Source organism: Buteo buteo, chromosome Z (assembly GCF_964188355.1).
Source record: "Buteo buteo chromosome Z, bButBut1.hap1.1, whole genome shotgun sequence".
NCBI lineage: Eukaryota > Metazoa > Chordata > Aves > Accipitriformes > Accipitridae > Buteo > Buteo buteo.
Window position 1 is genome coordinate 1,594,436 of NC_134204.1, and position 19,528 is coordinate 1,613,963.

Here is a 19,528-nt window from a genome sequence, read left to right on the forward strand (position 1 = left end):
AGAATGGACCAGAAACCTTTTTTTTTTAGGCAGATAGTTACAGCTATTGCTATTTAGCTGTCCCTGTAAGTATTATCTCCCTCCCTTCTTTCTTACTTATAAGCACAACTGAACTTAGATGTTTCCATCCTGAAATCCCCTTTGAATCCAGAATATTGCCTTCCAAATCATCTTTTTCAGAAGATTATCAATTGTTCCAGCACTTCCATCATATGAAATCTGGCATGAGCTACCTTCTCCTCAGTGTCACTGTCCTCCTTTACCTGGCTGCAGACAGCTTTTTAATACTCTTTTATTATTTTTAAGCCTAATTTGCTTACTGTTCCTCACAGTCTCTCAGGCCATCATCTGCTGCTGGCACAGTTCTCTCTGAACATCCCTCATTGCATAGTAAGGAAAAAAAAAAAAAAGACACATTCTTTTCGCCTACAGCACTATTTACTAACTATATTAAGTATCAGCCAATTTATCCAGTTACAGGACACTCGGCAGGTGATTTTACTGCAAAGAAATGTAGAAACCTCACTAGAACAAGGCGGCAGCCATTAACAGCTTTATTATCCATCAGGAAAGAAACAAATAAATTCAGTGCCACTGCACACCTAGAACCTGACCAAAATCCACAGATGTCTCCACTGCCAAATCAACTAGACAAGCAAGTTATAAATATTGTTAGTTATTTAGTTCATGATACTGAGTGTTCATCTGCCTTTGGTATACTCTGTCCTGAACTCTCAGGACAAGCCAATATCCCAAGAATGTAGTTTTTCTAGTAAGAATGTTTCATTTCAGCCTTATTTCTCATGTTGTAATATTTTGGCCAAACTACTAGAACATTGTGTTTCATTCTATCTATTTCCTATTCAAACAGGTCAATCTGAAAGTGTGACAAGTAGAATATCACTATAGGTGTATGTGATATTGCAATGCCTACAAATCTTAAGAGTTTGTAAGTATACTTGCAAGTATCTCTAGACAGTCATCAGCTACACTTACAACAGTTACAGACTAAATTTAGCTTCTGTCATAATTTGCTTACCCATATTTGTCTGCCAGATCTTTTGCTTGCCTTTCGTTTACCTCCCTTTGGTCTGATAAATCAGCTTTATTACCAATTAAGACTATATCTGGATTCTCGCAATATGCATTGGCTTGCAGCTGACCTAGAAGCAAAAATAAACAGAGTTAAGAGAATGTTGGAAGTGCCTTAGAGACCAAGATTGTTGACAAAAGAATTCAAAATACCTTTCTTGCTCCCCACCTCTAAATATCCTAGACTAACCAGCCAACCACTTCATGCCAAACACGTTTCCTTATCGTACATTTACTTGCTAAGGGGAATTTTTCAAAATAGGAAGTAGAAATGGTACTAGAAATTTATTTCCAGTATTTATTTTACCAACATACAACCAGACTTAACGGCAATGAGGTGCACTAAACCCAGTGCTTTAGCAGAGAAGAACCTCCACCAGCCAGAACTTTTATTCTACAAGACTCATAAGGACATTGAGGAAGTACAAGCAACATCCCACATTATCTGCAAATGCAGCTCTTAAGGAGTTTAGGACAAAGTCCTCAAGTATGTTTTTCTCTTGTATATACTCAATGCACTTTTATCCATTTGAAGATCCAGGCACAAGTACTGTCCACAGCCTCACCCCTCATAAGTAACTGTACACAGCCATTTACTTACACTTGCCTCAATCCTGAGGGGCCTGATTTGAAAAGGTGCAGTATACACCGAAGAAATTAGAGACTCAGCTTGGTAAGCAGTGGAGGACTGTGATGACAGGGATTTTTTAGTGGGAGGAAGGAATCTCTGAACAAGGTAGAGTTGTTTTCACAAAGCTATCTGGATTCTCACATTATCCCCACTTCAGTTTGTTTGCTGGAAAACTGCCAGCCGGACATGTACTGGCCTCTGTCCTTCCAGCACTCTAAATACCCTCAATTAAAAACAAACTTTAAGAACTTAACCTTTGTTTCACTTTTATTCTAGCCATTGTCTGAAGGAAAACCAACAACAGCAAACACAATGCACTTTCAAACCAAATCCTCAAAACTCAAACTTAATTTTTATTTAAACCTCAAAGCAGACAGGAAGGGATCACATTCTGCTTTGCAAATGGAAAACACACCATGAAGATAACAGCGATATCGAAAATACAGTTTCTGAGCTTCTGTATATCATCTAAAACATGGGGTATGGCCAAGGAAATGTCGAATGCCATGAATTTTCAAGAGGCAACAGATTTATTCAAATTGTACCAAATCCAAACAAGATTATCAAGAATATGCCCAAAACAGTCTATCATGGAGGGGAGAAAAAAAAAAAAAAAAAAAAAAAAAAAAAAAGAGAGAAGCATGTATCTTTCCAATTTGATGAAGCTGTCACCCAAAATTAAAGGCTGCAAGTACCCCAATTACGGCTGCACTAGACATAACTACTTTATTTGAGCATTTTCCAGCTCACAAACGATGACACGCATAAAGCCTAGAAGCCTAAAATACACAAGAAAGCTTCAAGCCAACCAATAAATCCAAGCTCTACGGTTCTACTTACTCATCCAATTTCTGACATTTAAGAAGCTCTGTTGACTGGTGAGATCAAACATTAGTAAGAAGCCCATAGCATCTCTGAAAAACGCTGTGGTGAGACTTCGAAATCTGAAGGTGGAAGAAAAAAGACAACATAGCTCTATTAATATGAAGTGATCTCTAAGGTAGTACTTTTCTGGCAAGCCTGAACTGAGTAAAGGAAAAAGAGATAAAGTAAAGTTTTTCTGAATTGCTTATGTAAAAATTCTATTTAAAAATTATCTTGAAATCTGAAGAGTCTGCAAGATTTAGTGGACATACATTCCCTTGGAAGTAAAACCAAAAGAAAATAGTCTTTGACTTTCATTTTAGCTATGATGCATCACACCAGTCAACATTTATTAATCAGTGTGTTAGTAATTTACCAGAGGAAGCTTATATGTGAGAATATAAACATTGTCAGTGAGTAACCTATTAGTTCAAATTCTGCCTGATTTAACTGAGAGCAAGACAGAGAGAGGAGGTTGGTTAAAAGAAAAAGAGATGCTGAAGCATTTAGTGTATCACAGATCACAGTGATAGAAATGGATTCACCTGTCGAGATTACACATAGTCAATAGATGTGCCCTACTCTATATAGTCAATATTAAAGAAAACAAAGGAAGAGTAGGTGGCTGTTTACATGCCTTTGATTGTTTGATGTGACTATCTGCTGGGAAGCTCAGCTACAAGGAAAAGGTAACCTTTCCTTGCAGAGCTCTAGACACACATGCACTCTGTAAGCAGACCTGCGTAAGTGTGCGTTCACAAGGGACATTGTTTACAGGCTTCCTCCAAAGCTATGGAGCTGGATGAAACTACAAATCATGAAATGGAACTCTGGCTGCCACCAAAAGGTCACAAGGCTGTTCAAATCAGGAACATGAAGAAAGTCCAAATAATATGAAAACATTCAGACAGTGCTGGAAAACTGTGCAATGCCACTCTGGTGTTTTCTATAGCACAGGGATCTATCACATCACAAAACAGCACTATATAATCTCGCACAAACCAGCAGTACCAGAAATAGTAACTGATATTTTAGGCCACACATCTGTGAAAATTAAAAAAACAGCTCTCCATGGAAACATGTCAGATACCTGACACTACTTTTAGGGTTTCTTTTCAGGAAAAAAAAAGTCACCTCAAAATGTTTATTCTCTTGCCAAGGGGTATACACAAATGGTGTTTGAGAGTAAGGGAAAGAGATGCAGACAAAATTTCAGCTTTCTTCTGCTTTTCATCCAGCAACCCCTCCCACACGGTATTTGCACTGCTTACTCTGGAAACCCGAAACCTGCCTCATCACTACTTTCCTTCTTCCCCACTGGGCAAATGCTTCAGTCCACTGCTCTTCATTACACAGCAAATAGGTGTGCATCGCATCTTCTTCCCTTGTTGACAGATGACATCAGCAGTCATACTGAGGGCAACCTCACACACTTTACAATAGCAAAAATCAGTGTATGTAACCAACCCAGGGAAACTTAAGAAAGCCATACATACACTTCTCCCTTTAAAAAAATAACAGGATCACATTTAATAGTGACAAGTCAAGAAAGTCTTTGGGAAGAACAAACAACTGTGCACACAGAAGATGGGGAACACCTGGTTAGATAAAAGAATCCTTCTGCAAAGGAGGATGCTGGTCAGTGATGAACCTAATACATGTCAACCATGGTATGCTGCTGCAAAGATGACAAACACAACCAAGCCATAGAAGTAAGATAAGAAGCAATTCTTTCGTACTACTCAGCACTGGTAAGACTTGAACTAGAATTCTCCATCCCGCTTGCATGCTGGTCGTGAGAGAAGCTGAAACCAGCCTGGGGCAGTATGGAACAGAAAGCTTGCTCATCACAGAAAAGTCTGACCAAGCCCAGAGCACAAACTAGAGAGGACTTAAGGAAGGCATCAGGCTGCATCAGGCTGCTCAGAACCTTGTCCACTTGAGTTGTGAGCACCTGTGAGAACACAGACTGCACAGCCTGCGAAAGCAACCTGCTCCAGGGCTTAACCACTACCACTGTCAACACTTGTGTCCTTCTAAGTAGCTGGAATATCCTTGCTGCTGCTTGTGACCACTGCCTCTTGCCCTTCAGCTGTGAGCCTGAGAAGAGTCTGGCACTGTCTTCTCCCCACTAGGTAGATGAAGACAGCAATTAGCCTCCCCTTAGTCCTCCTGCCTTCAGGCTGAACAAGCTTAGCCCCCTCAGCCCTCACCAGATCATCGTATGCCTCTGCCTCCTGACCTGGTCTAACGGCACTCCACAGGACTTCAGTTTATCAGTACAAAGCATCCCACACTGGGAGTCCCACAAATGGAAACGATACTCCAGATGCGGCCTCAGAAGTGCTGCATAAAAAGGAATAACCACTTCCCTCAGCCTGACAGCTACACGTGTGCTAATGCAGTCCCATATCAGCACCTTTATCAAATACACCTTATCATCCAACCTAACAGAAAAGATGTGAAATATGAGAACAGGACAGTTAGGTAGATTATATAGTATCTTCCAGAGAAGATTAAGAACATATTATGAAGCCAAAACCCAGTACAAAACAAAACGAAAGAGCTAACCAATGACCCAGTAACTCCCGTGTGCCAGAAACAAGGCAGCCTGCTGCCAAGGCAGAAGCAGACCACCTTCAGTTCTTCCAGTCCTATTCTCTGAGATCCTGATCACTGCATCAAAGCAGTGTCAGAAAAATTTTATTTCTGGAAGATATTTTCCTTATCCTAAAATAGGAAGATTTTTGAGATTTTTTTTCACCTGAATGGACTAATGGTTTACCCAGAAATGTGAAAAACTCAGAACTGCCTTCCGATGACTGGAACTGTTACCTTTCCTGTCCAGCTGTGTCCCAAAGCTGGAGATGGACTTTGAAGGCTTTTCCTGGAGATCCATTTGGTCCTCTGCTGTTGTATACCTAACAAGAGAGTCAAATCAGCACAGCCATACAGCTCACATTGAAATCCACTGCGTGGGTCACAGACATGTATTTTGTGCAAGCAATAAGTAAGGAGTAGAAGTTCAGTCCTTCAGTAAAAGATGACTCTTACCTCTAAAAGCCACTTCAGAGGGCTGCTTATAATATTTAAAAACCCAGGAGCCACATGAAACGTCTGTGAAAGCTGCACTTTAAAGATAATTTGGTCATATTCAGTACTTCAAATTAGATACCAATTCTTTAAAACTTGGCATAACACTGTGCTGAGCAAGCTGTCTGTGTTCAGTTTCATTGCTGTTCTTAAAAAATTTACAGCTGGCTGACAGGATTAACCACTATTATACAAAGCTATTTTTCATTCATTAACTTCTGTTGGACATTAATGACTTCCTTACTAACTGCAACTGAAAACTCATGGTGCTTAAAGAAATCACTGTGACCTTTTGTTGGGGCTCAATTCTTTATTAAACAGCAACAGTGTTGCAGTAAAAGACAAAAGGATGAAGTAAGCATGAGCCGGTTTTGTTATCTGAGGTAGTTTAGCAGACTCTCAGCAATTTTAAAAGCAGGCAAGTATTGCCCTTGCATTTAGATCAAGGGAATGTGGACTTTATGGACATGTCTGTATCCAGAGGCTGCACTGACCTTACCTGGGGAAGTGGAACACTTCCTCACCTGCCCTCCCTGGGCTGTAAAATACAGTGTTCAGTTCTCCTGCACAACCAAGTTAATATTAATTGGGGGTTGGACTAGCTGACCTCTGGAGGTCCATTCCAGCCTAAACTATTCTGTGATTCCGTGGACTTATTTAAACTGTTGTCATTTTAACAGGTAGCTTCTGACTGCAACATGCCTTTCTTTCCTTTGTGGCAGGTGCCTGATCTGAAAACCAGAAAAGAATCAATGAACTAACCACACCACATTTGTGAATTAAACTGATTTGCTGGAGCACGTTCCTGTAATATTTAGCATGATAACAAGGAATCTCACAGGGTCATTTTTAATATGACTTTTACACAACTAAAACCCACATATTTAGCCTTTTGGCTCTCTTTCTTACAATTTATTAGATAGATTTTCAAGATATTTCAAAGCTGGTAATTTCATGTAAGATGTAGTTTCTCCCACAATTACAAACTACCTTTCCCCAAAATGGACAGTAATGGAAAAATACAGAAGAAAACTGTCTGCAACCTTTAGCAGAAAGTTCAACCCTCTGGAAGGAATCCAGTGCCCACGTTCAAAACACATTAATGAGCATCTGACCAGCCAGAGAAGGAGTATTCTGGTAATTTGCATGTTCAGACATTTCCTTGCAATAAAATTGTGCTTTTAATATTTTACTCTTATTACATCACTGCAATCCCACAGTGCAGAGAAGGAGCCAGGTTCCACTGCATCCTGAACCTGGCCTGGCCTCCACTTAACTGGCCTGAACTTGCATAGCGCTGATTATGAGTAATTTAAGACATAATCCCGATCCATGGTTCTTTTATTCAGAGGACCCCTGAATCCCCATCTCCCAGGCAGGGCCTGCACATCCCCGTCACCATGGCAAAACTGAATTCACAGCAGCAGCCACAAATACTGGCAGTCATGAAAAAGTTGCCAGGGAAGATGAAGGTGAATGGGGAAGTGATGCCCATCTTTTCATGGTACTCTAGGGAAATTGACATGACCTTAAAACCACATGAAATGACAACACATGATCAACATGCTTTATATTACCAAGACACATATTTTCATTCAACTGCTTCAAAATTGGGAAATGTTGTAATAATAATTAATAATAAATATTGTAATTGATTTTTAGTTCTTACATTAACCTGATGAAGGGCTGAGAAGCACTTAATTTTGTTGAAACTGAATAGTGTAAAGTTTTGTCAGCACTCGAATTGTCAGGTACAAGGAAGAGCTCACCAGCTGCTCTCCTTTTTAGGCTGAAAAGTTCGCCACAAACAGCAGTTCTTCTGCCAGCTTACTCATCTCTGCACTGTCAACACTTCCAAGGACATTTCATGCAAAACTCTTGAAGTGTTTCATTTAAGTTAAAAAGAAGCACATTTAAAGATGTCTCCATCTCTGAACTGGGCAAGTTATTTACATATCTTTTCATTAAAGAAATTACTAAAATAATTGTCCAGGGTCTAATATCTTGTATTTATTACGGTTTTACTGATCAAGCTAGAAGGATTCTTATTAGAAAGCTGAATTTGTCCCTATATTTAGCCTGTATCAGTTGTCAGGATCTATGAACAGATACATTAGTCACCTTAAATTAAAACAAAATGACTGTGGTCTCATAGCCACAAAAAGCACCTGACTGACACTACAGAAGACTCTCATCTTCTATTTAACATCAAGAAACAAAAGCATGGGAGAGCAGGCTCGCACACCTTGCATTAAGCAGCACATCAATCCTAACTGGCGAGGACTCCTGATCACAGGCTCAGTATGCTCAGCCTCCAGCCTTGCTGCTGGCAGAGACTCAGAGGAGTGGCATGGTCCAGCTGGTGGAACCGCTTCTTGTGCCTTTGCTAGTTTACTGTGTGACCTGGAAGCAAGCTGAAACCTCTGTTCTTCTATAAGTTTCCATCTCTTCAATTTAAATTATGAGTTTGGGGGCCAGAGTTACTTCTAGTCACAAACACACCTCATTCACTAGCACTATGGAAACCTGCTCTAGGAAAGATCCTTTTATACCAATATGCAATAAACCACTTAATCCAACGTCAGGATAAGGATAATGGCGTTTTCCCCCTTTATTCAGTTCCTAATTATGAGTTGCTTAAGACAAAAACTAGACAAGGAAAAGCATTATCAACACATGTTATGCCCCACAGTAGAAGAGGCGATATATATTTACATAAAACTTGTTCTCAGCAGAAATGAATTTAAAAAAAAAGTTTCATATGAGAAAACTTACCACTCGTTTTTCCCGAAAATCTATCCCTACTGTTGTGATGAATTTTGGATTAAATTTGTTATCGGTGTATCTGTACAGGAATGTTGTTTTTCCAACCCCAGAGTCTCCAAGGGCCAGGAGCTTGATCAGATAATCATAGTCTCCATCAGTCATAGTGCTAATTTTTAGGAACCTACATAAAGAGGAGAAAAAAAAAGATTTAATGATAACAACCCCCGCTTTCTGCTTGTTTCTGCCTCATTTCTATTTTTGTTCATTTAAACACTGCTGCCTGTGCTCAGGGTTAAAAGTTATGTTTGTGTATTTTGAAAAACTCTAACACAAAGCTGCAGTCAAACTCCCAATTTCAGTTCAGGTGCCAGGAGATAATACAACTTACACTTTCAATTTGCTAAATAAAAAAAAATTGAAGCTTAGAATGGTAGACTTTGGGACAAAAAGATTATTTTTGTCCTGAGGATGACAATAAGACCTATAATGAACATAGGTATGAAACCTAGGGCTAAATCCTGCTCAAATTATTTTGTTACAAGTTTGAAGAAAAAGGGTAGTGCAGAAATAGGACTGAAAAGGAAACTCAGACATGGCAAGGACCATTCTCAGGGCTCAAACTCTAATCAGTATTACATTGCATTAGCAGGGCTATGTATTTCCACTCTGAAAGAAATACTTTTCCCCCCAAGATAATTAATTAAAAAAGCAGAGTAAGCAATTATCCCAGGGCCACTGTTAATAAAAGGAGAGAGCTCAAATGCAGTTTACTCTCTAGTATAACCAGATGAACCCACAGCTGCCTTGTTCTGGGAAGCACACACCAAAACCCACCCCCTCATCAAACACTGCAGATAGTAATTGGAGTGGAGAAGAAAGAAAAGCAGATGGCAAGCCCACTGCCTGGGTTCAGCTTTGTGCCTTGGTTAAGCTGCTGCTGTGACTGCAAGCAGGGGCATCTCCTGCAGCCCAGGGGAGCCACACAAGCGTGGCCAGTGTCCTGAGAAAGGTGCAGAGAGCTTACATGGCTCGACAGCAGTTGTAGGCTCTTTCCTATATGTAGTAGTGAACAAGAGCAGCAAAGCCTACCTCATTAAGCACTTTTAAAATACATATACATGTCAAAGTAACACAAATTTGCAGAAATAGGAAAATATTTATCCTATTTACCCAGGCTGCCTCACAGCCCAGGTGGAAGCTCCTGGAGCAAAATGTATGCCGCAGAAATTATTTCTGCGGGGTTTTCATGATGCCACGCAACAGTTCCTGGCTTTTTCCAATCTGCTGAGTCAAGTGACACAACATGTTTGGGATGGAAAGCCAGATACAAAGGAGGGACAGCTTTTCAGCATTTTCTTCTACTTTGGCCTTTTCCTGGTTGGCCAATGCAACCAAGCACCTGTGTTCAGGGTCACTTGGGCTCCCACCAACAGAAACATTCATCCTCCGTCCAAAGCAGGGCACACCGTCTGCTAGCACAACCTCCTGCAAGAACTATGCCATGGACACCCAGCTTGAGCAGAGAACCTTCATAAAATTACTTCCCAACCTGGCCAAGCCTTAACCTAGAGGAGGAGCACCCTTTCTCCAACCAGACTGCTTCCCCAGCTTCCTTTTTATTATTTCAAGTTCAAGGGGAGTGTTGTATTATCCTAAACCTAAAGCTCCCATTAATGTATTTGCTATGAAGCTCTACAGGAGAGGAAAAGGAGACCTGCGTAGGAAATAGACCTACGAAGTATTTATTCACATGTATGAAACGCCCTGGTGATGAGAAAACTGGAACCATATGAAACACCACCTAGTTTACATCCTCTCTTACCTTGTTCTCAACATAATTTAAGCCTTCTCTTTTTTCCAACATCTTGTTAATCCTTAGCACAGATGAACACCCTTCCCATTTGGATGTCTATGCTGAAACTAATTACTGTGGTATCAGAGCAGGAGACCCTGAGCCATATCCCATTCACAAAAACTACTGCTTGTTTCAGTACAAGACCTTAATTTCCATCAGAATAAACCCTACCTTTCTGAGCATTTAAATTAGCAAGTACTGACCTGCTTTGACTAAAATAGCAAACTAAGTCCATTTTGATTATCCGGCATTTCAACAGCTTTAAGGATAAAAAAAGCTGGCTGCGTACTGAGCAGTTTCATTGTATGCGATTTATACCTTTGTCAGATATAGAGCCACCCAGAGAGGCGGGACAAGGTTTTGAGATATTCGTCTTCTGATGATAAAGGTTTAATGAATCGAGAGAAAAAGGCCCCCGATCTGACAGCGCTGCTCTGCCTTGCACTGCCTCTGAGCTGCACTGGGCAGGGGAAGGCCAGAGCACCAACACAGCGACTTCACAGAAATGAATTCAAGGCCTTCAATCCTTTCCAGAACATCCAGGCCCCACTGAGCAAGAGTAATTTCTCCCCAGAAGTTTGAGGATTATCAAAATCAAAGTATCTCTGATCAATGCAATAACTGTTCTTTAGGCATTTCATTCAACAAATCAGAAAAGAAAGGTATCTTGGGAGATGATTCTCCCCCAAATGCTTGACTGGTAATACAAAGTATTAACATGGGATTAGAGACTTCTCCCAAATATCCATGTTCCCATGTTCTCTGGGAGCTGAAGTTCAGCATCTCCTTGCTATGCAAATGTGCAAAGCAGAATATTCAGAATTTACCAGACCTGTAAACATTGAGCAAAATATACATCAGACTAGGATGATTAAAAACCTATTTTTGTAAATCTGTCATGAAAAGGCAGTTGGCACTCCTATTCCCAGCACTGGCTGCCTTTCCAGAAATTCCTGCCTGTTTGCACCAGGGGCTGCACAAGCATTGCAGCCTCTCCCAGCCTGGCGCTAGCCAAGGCAGTCAGTCACCCATGCCACCAGGGCAGGGAGGCAGCCTGGGAACCGGTGTCTTTTGGCACAGTTACTCCAACTTTGCTCTCCTCGTTCACTGTACTGCGTAAGAAAGTAAAATAGTCATTGGTTGGATAAAAGGGTTTTATTCCTTCAGATTTTAACCTGAAACCACCAGTCTTCCTCTCCTTGACCAGCTATGCGACGGGGGAGGAGCATGCTTCACAAAAACCTGCGTGCAGGGAGACTTTGACAGACCAGATGGATCCACTGCCATCACACTGCCATTACTGTTTTACCACTTCCAAAATGCTGTAGGACAGCAAACTGAGTTCTTGTTCCACAGGATATTTGAGCATTAAGATTTTAATTTCATTTAGAATGAAAGAGTTAAAATTACTGCTGATTACTAATAATTACTATTAGATAAACATCTAAGCATGCTTTTAAACATGTCTATAATTAGCTGGATTTGAAAATTCTGAATGTTTCATTTTGTTTCATGACAAATGTTAACTGAAACAGTATGTACAACTGAGGTATAAAAATTACACACCATATCTGAAACAAAGCAAGGTTCTTCAGTGGAGAAGGTTTGGGGTTCTTAAAGAAAAGAGACTGTATTTCAAGAGAGTTTCTTCTAGCAAAAATCTGAAAAACACTGCAGAATTTTCTATTAAGAGGTTATTAACACAGCAAAAGTGCAATATACTTTATTCAACTCTAATTTTAAATGGCTCAATATATTGAGCTACTGAAAAGAAACACCCCTGGGCTGTAACGCAGAAGTCTTACATTGCTAAAACAAAGCAACTCAGTTCACAATTCCCATGACGACATTCAAAAAACACCCCTGTGCCTGGAACCTTAACTTTCAAGTCCTTACCATCCTGAAAGCATTTAAATGGACTTGAAGTTGTAATACCAGCGATGGCGACTCATTTTGCTGTGACTGTGTCTCCACCACAGACCACCTGCAGTCAGAGCAGCCAGAACCAGCAAGGTCTCCCCCACCGTCTGTCCCACAGGGCTCAGTCAACCTGCAAGTGCCCACACAGACCAAAACCAATTTTCCACTCAACTAATGCAATCTCACCTTCCAATTCTGAAGCCCATGCTGTCTCTCTAATACCATGTTACCAATTAAGCTTTGCAAAAACCCAAACAGGCCTCCCAACTGTCCCTCCCAACCCTCTCTGCCAACATGGCCAACAGCCAGAGGATGATAAATGTGACATTTTGATGCTGTTCTTCCAGGCTGTGCATCTAGACTGAGCCTGATTTAAAAAACACTCTTCTGCTTTCTTGGCAGACAAGATTCCCATCTAGACCAGAAGCAGCATCTTGTTTCTCGATTGATTATTTTGTTCCACCCCTATTTAATGTTCTCTAACTACAGTGTGAGAGATCATTTAAAATCTGGCACTTGTCAGCAGATACCCCAGAGAACATTTTCTCGATAGAGAGATATGGCTTCACATAAACCAACCAAACCTGAAGACATTCAGTTATAGCCTACAGGGAGAGGAAAATCTACTCCTCAGGCACCGTGCCTCTGCTCTGCAGCTCTGTACCCAAGGCACAGAGGAAATGCACTGTGGCACATCCCACCACACTCAGCTTGGCATGCCCAGAGGAGCCTCCCAAACGCAGCACCTCCAAAGGTGGGACTGTGGAAGCAGGACGGCTCCAGCCCTTTGCAGATCCATCAATAACCCCTCCAACTAAAGCGACAGCCTCAGCACGAGTCAGCAGCTCGCTCTGAAGAACCTCCCCAGTGCACGGAAGGGGATGCAGAGGAGAAAAGTTGTAAGTCTGGTTTTCTTCTTGCATTTGTAGTGTGTTCCTTAAAAACTGGGAGAAAGGCAATTCATTGAAATCTAAATTGCTTTTCAAAGAAGAAATCACTTTTGGCTGGGAACAAACTCTGCAGGAAAATGGTTTCAATTCAGAAACTCTTTTTCATCTCAAGATGTTTATATTTGCAGTAAAAATAAATTCAGCAGGCTAAAATTCTGATGAACCTAACCTAACATGGCCTGTTAGTCATACTTTTAGAATTGGAAAAGATTAAAAAATTTGAAAACTTCTAAATTTCAAACTTTGCAGGTTTTTAAATTTTAAAAGACTTTCCTAATCAAATAGATTATCTACTAGATTTTCTGATAACACATTTTCTTGTTAACGGAGAGGGCTGTTGAAAGAAGTTCAACACTTACCTAAGTAGCTAATGGGAATATCATCAAGGAAAAGTTACATGTGCAACAAGAGAGAAGTCAGTTCCAGAAAATAAGATTTTATTTCCCTTGACACGCTACTAGTTAAAAGCCTAACAAACAAAAATCTTGTATAAATAACATTAGCTCTAGAAAACGCAGGATATAAAGTCACAGCACACATATTGTATCAGCAGCCGGTCAGCAAGAGATTCGTTCCCTCTGCAGCAAAATAAATCAGCACCGCTACTATTCATCCAAGCTTTTTTTTTAAAATGTAAAAACCATAACAAAAAAAAAAAAAATCAGTGCTGTCCTGAGGACCAACTCAGGGATGACTGTATCAGAGGCGCACCACACAGACACAGTAACTGTCACTTACTCAAATCAGCAAACCTTGAGCCAACCAGGGAAAGGCTTCACGAGTAAACTCTATGCTCCCTGCCGCAGCTGGCACTGGGAGACTTGCTGCTCGTCTTCGATTCTGCTGCAGTGAGGCTGGAGTCTGACTTCTCCAGCACCATTAAGACCTTCACCACTTTCCCCTTTTTTGACAGCCTCTGGCACCTCGAAATATCATCAGCTGATACAAATTTGATCCTCAAATAAAATGCAATGCTGTTCCAAGAGCCCAGCAACAGCCTAATAGATCCAACAGCACCAAAAAACCTACAAACTGACCCCATCCAACTTTCTCTGGTGCACGGCATGAGCCATCATGTCTCGGGTCATGGAGTGACGTTCCTAAGCACAGGCAAAGGTACTGGACCACATGATGATGACCTGCAGGATCCCCCAGAATGACTGTGGCACCATCCTTTCACCCTGGAGATTCTGCTCCTAGTTCCCTTCAGGGTCAGCAGTTGGATGCAGGTGACAAGGGCACTTACCACCAATGCATAGCATGCAGAGAGATGACCCCAATACCAACTCATGGTTTAAAAATACTTTGGAAAAGGCCTGAGACAGGTGGGCATTAACCAAGTTTAGCACAGTACCACCAAGAAGACCCATTCTCATTCCCAAGCACTCCACAGATGTACCATTAACGTTCTGATAAACAAAGAGCTGCATGGAGACTTCTAATAAAGAAAAGAGGAGAGAGCTAGGCAAAGCTGATCTGTGGGAGGACAGGCTGCCTTCTACATTTCCTGTTAGAGTCACTTCTAGGAGATGAAAAACACCAATGGCAGCAGGTTCTTGTCAGAAATCAGCGTCACTATGTACAAGAGAGTTTTGAAATGCATTATTTCCCGCTCCATCTATCCTCCTAAAGAAATCATACAGGCTGTAGCAGAAAGACATCTCAAGATTGACCTGGATGTCGCTGGTCTTTGAAGTTCTTTAGCTACATCCTTTGAACAGAAACGCAAAGCTCTGCAATGTGAGCAGAAAGCCTCCCCTGGTCTTCTGCAGGAACACCAGCAAACTTCCTTTTCTTTCATCCTCAAGATTCTGGCTGGTATTAACTCTATCCCAGCCACAACCAGTACAGTGAAGAACTAAACTCGAGTCCCTTGTCACCCTCAAAACCCCACAACCTGTTACTCTCTTACTGTGGGACAACATCTCTCGCTGATGGAGCATCCAAGAGAGAACCCCACATCAACCAGATTATAAACATCAAACTCGTTAACAAAGTCACATTAGACACCTCTTCCCTAGCAGAGAGAACATACAGGACCATCCGCAATTCAAAGTGGAACAGACAGAGAATTAAATTTAAGCGCACGTTATCAGAAAGTAGCCTCACAAGTCCTTTCCGAGTGGGAGAAAGAGACAGGATGTAAGAAAGATAAGATAAAACTCCGTCCAGTCATCCCAGCATCATGCTATAATTTGTCTGCAATCATCTGCCAAAAAAGCAGAGCCTCACAGCTGCCAAGTAAATGGCCCACAATGAGCCAAACATTTTCCCCCTCAAAAATCAAACAACTCACTGGAGCTATGCTGAGATGAAATTAAAGCTGGCGTCTCTGCTCAAAATCAGGCATACATAATAATTTCCATACAGGAGCTGTGAGCAACAATACGTAACAAATGCGGCATTAGTGTGAAAGAAATGATCTTTCCTTATTTTCTTCCTTACAGTGAAAACCCCTGGAGGACCAGACGGGTGCTTTCTGGCATGGCTGCCTCGCAGCATTTGAGCACAGACAGCTTCAGGCTTCAGTATGTAGAAGACTCTTGGCGAGCCACAGCCACATACTACTCTCTTTAGTAAGCCAGGATACCCTTTTTAATAGAGAAAGAAATATATACAGAACATACTGCATTTTAGAAGTTCTTTAAGTATATAGACTTTCAGCTTTCACCCATGTGAGCACAGGCTGAACATAACTCCACAGGTAAGAAGGCGAGTTCATTATCACACTCCTCGCTGCTACATGGGCCCTGCGAAGGAGCCATCAGGACTTCCACTTTAAATTCCCCTTCAACTCACAAGAAACCTGCAGTGAGCATTCAGTCAAGCAAAACCAGTAAAATTTCCAAATACGGCTTTCTAAATAGATGGGCAAACACCAGACATTTCCTAAGCTAGAACCCATTCACATCGCCACACATCCCACAAGTATTATTCAGAATAAACCAAGCAGCATGCTCTCAGCTACCCACGTCCATCCCTGTTTTCTGTTCACATACCCACACCTTTTGGACTCCTTTTCTCACACTGCGTGCTTTGCTACCCCAAGTTGCACTTAAAGAGGGAAGAGCAGTGCTGAAGCCCTGCCCTTCCCTTCCTGCTGACGTGGTGTTGCTGCCTAAAAACTCTTCTTGCTACATACACACACGACAAATACATATTTACATTTGTGTGGGCAAGGGAGAAGAGTGATTAATTCAGTCATTTTCAGTATTAATGAATATGAAAAATACATGTGATACAAAAAAGAAAAAAGGCAAAGACAAGGACCACACCCAGCCATTACCAGAAGCTGTTATCACGACACTTTCCCAGTCCTTTTTTCCTCTAGGCCAAACACCTAATACAAGGTGAGTTACAACACAAGCGACCATACACATTTTCCTCTATTTCACCATTTCAAAAACCTGCTCAGTAAGTACAGGAATTAGTTCTGGGTTGACCATGCCACAGTAGGTCTGTATTTAGCATGTAATCCAGTCTATCACACTTGACTGACTGCACAAATATAACTGTGCTACTGACCAGAAATTAATGATAATTTAGAAAATACCTGCAAAATACACAAGCCAGAAAAGGATTTTGCAAAAGGCAGCAGAATCCTGCCACTGTAAAATAACCCAGACAGCAAATACTCTAATCTTTCATTCACACTTCAAAAAGGAAAACAAGCACAGTCATTAACAACATTTACAGGAATGCATTTAAGAAGAAGGAAAGCCAGTGTGGGAAGTTTCAGTGGCTCACTGAAAAAAAAAAAGCTCATAAAATTTATATAAATCATGTAACTCCCTTTGAGGGAGTCCAAAAGTTGTACAAGGATTGGATGTACACAGGGAAGTATCCCTGGTTAAACAGGAAAGAAGGGGGATATCGGGACTGCTGTCACAAGTGCAGGGTCACTCCCCACCCTACGAACACAGCCCAACGCGCCACAGATTCCAGGAGAGATGCCGAGTAGCTCCCTGCTGACTTGCTGTTCAAACCCTCCAAGTCTCTCCTGCTCTTTTGAAGGCAAGTCTGTGTGTCAGGGAAAAAAAAAAAAAAAATCCTATGAAAATTTATGAGCTAATATAGTTATCTGAAAGACATGAAGTGGGCTAGACTTCCCTTTTAACTGCAGAAGCATGGTATCATTATCCATACTTCATCTCTCCCTGACCTTATCAAATTCATGTTTTGAATCCAAAACTCATCATAAATCTTTTGTAAAACTCCTTTGACAAAGCCCAGCCTTTGCCACCAAGCACGTGACTGTTACACTGGTTTTCTGCAGATCTCTATTTAAATTTAGGAACCCTGATATGCTGATGAAGACTCCAAACTGGATGATTACATCTAAAAGACCTGAACATTTGCCAGCTACTCATGTTTTTTATAACACTACCCTTCTTCCTGCATACATGAATCAATATGTGCAATGAACAGTTATCAACAGAGTAAAGAGCAAGGGGTTAGAGGGAGGAAAGTCAACTCCACAGCTTAGAAAGCCTGTCCCGATAGTTGGGGCCGTCCTCCGATGGTATGAAATAGCATCGCTCCACTAACCAGTTATGCTGGTTTACAGTTAGTCAGCCCAAAGTCTGGCCAATACAGCTCAATTTTGTTAACATGGATGCTTTCTAATCTCCGTCCAAAAATGTTTTCGGAAGCAGCAGGGGAACAGAGGGCTGACCACAATCAGCCAGGGGCCATTGTTAACCCTCTAATTGATAGCAGAATCAACCCAAACCTGTCTTTTGGAGCTTCTCCTTAGTGAAGTATCTAATGAAAAGTCTGAATCAAGATTCAGGCTAGGAGAATTTCTGGTTTGTGCTGTCTATAGATAATGGGCTGTATGTACAGTAATGGGAAAAAAAAACCCAAAACAAAACCCCAGGAAACCAGCCATATCAGTTTGGGAATGGACAGAAAGCAGCGAGTGGAGCCTACTGCTGGCTACAGCGCCTGTTACAGGTCTGAAACACCATGGCCACCATTCCTGTAAAGCTGATGGTCCTTCTAACAGCTATTCTCTTCCTAAAAAAAAAAAAAAAGCAGCTTCCTTGGACTTCATGCACTTGCATCACCCTGCAAGTGGCCTGTACTCCCCCGCCTGCCTGAGGCTAGCAGGAACTGAACACACAATGCTGTCCAAAGAATTGCCTGCTCAAGACTGCCCTGTTACGGATACCCACTACAGACACTGCCAACCTGACTTAGAATGCAATGCTCCCAGGCACTACTGGCCTCCTCTGGAGCAGGAGGGCAGCCACCAAGGGGAAGGGACCTGCTCTCTGCTGCTTCTGCTGGGCTTAAACTGCAGCCAGGGAGATCTCAGTCACACCTGACAAAGGAGTATCTCAGGTTTGTGAATAAAAAGCAAAGCTGCTATTATAGTAGTTTAAGCTATTGGCTGGCTGCACCCTAGACAGGTCTGTATTTCTATACATTGCTGCTTTTCCCAAAATCTTTGGGCTAGGTTTTAAGTTCCTTTAATACCAAACCTCCATTAGGGTGGCAAACTCACTTTGCATATCCCAAGCCCGTGCAGGGGCTTACCTAGAAACACGGAGGCTTTTCTGTGGCTGAAGTGCAGCTTTACATGGTTCTCTCAAACCCTAAAGGGCCAGGGACTGGCCCTGCCATTGGCACACTCAGTTCACACCTGAACGCAGGGAATGCTACAGAGGTAATTACATTTGATTGCACTTCATCAAAAGCCCTTCCGAAATCCTCAAAGCAGTCTCCCTTCTGCTGTCAGACAGGTAAAGAAGACTTTTGGCATAACTGAAAAGTAATGCCTTTTGTTCCATACTGCTTACAACAGGCTCGGAAAGCTCTAACACTTTCAGTGTCCCTTTAAACAATCACTGCAATAATCATTAGCCACAACAGCAGCTACACCTCCCTCCATACGGTAAGGCAGATTTCCACTCCCTGTACCATTCTGTTTAAATAAAAATGTACAACAGTGATCAAAACGGTTTGGTTTGTCAAATAATCTGATCCCATTTACCGTGACTCTTTAAGGACTGCAAATTGTAAAGAAGGTTCCTTGAGATAGAAAGTCATTAGTTCTAACAAGCTAATGGCTATTACACATTTAAATCACTGCTTTTGAAACAGTAAATCATTTCTTCTTTCTACAGCAGACAATCTTATGTGAACACTAAAGCAATCTGATTATTCCATGAAAGGTTTTAGGAATTAAAGTCTATTGTACTGCTCAGGCACAAATTGGTTATCCCAGAAGTTGTAACTCCTTAAAGCTGCAGAGAGAACAGTTATTTCTCTCTTCCAGCTGAGGCTGTACCAGAGAGGAGAAAGGTCTTCTCACGCCTGTCTTCTCGACTCCCCGTGATGGTCCTCCTGGGA

At 41.5% G+C, this 19,528-nt stretch overlaps 1 protein-coding gene across 3 annotated transcripts in view; it reads right to left on the reverse strand.

Moving 5' to 3' along the window:
• RAB27B (RAB27B, member RAS oncogene family) overlaps positions 1 to 19,528 on the reverse strand; it is a 30,846-nt gene that overhangs the window by 8,421 nt on the left and 2,897 nt on the right. Inside the window, exons 2-6 of one of the 3 annotated variants that reach the window (XM_075020252.1) lie at positions 11,868 to 11,972; positions 8,456 to 8,627; positions 5,423 to 5,508; positions 2,564 to 2,667; positions 1,040 to 1,163 (exon numbers count right to left, since the gene is read on the reverse strand). In XM_075020252.1, coding sequence (XP_074876353.1) covers positions 1,040 to 1,163; positions 2,564 to 2,667; positions 5,423 to 5,508; positions 8,456 to 8,608 — 467 coding nt within the window. In that variant the 5' untranslated portion in view covers positions 8,609 to 8,627; positions 11,868 to 11,972. Of the gene's footprint in view, positions 1 to 1,039; positions 1,164 to 2,563; positions 2,668 to 5,422; positions 5,509 to 8,455; positions 8,628 to 11,867; positions 11,973 to 16,170; positions 16,228 to 19,528 lie in introns of those variants that run through there. The other 2 variants (XM_075020251.1, XM_075020250.1) reach the window with 2 other exon arrangements.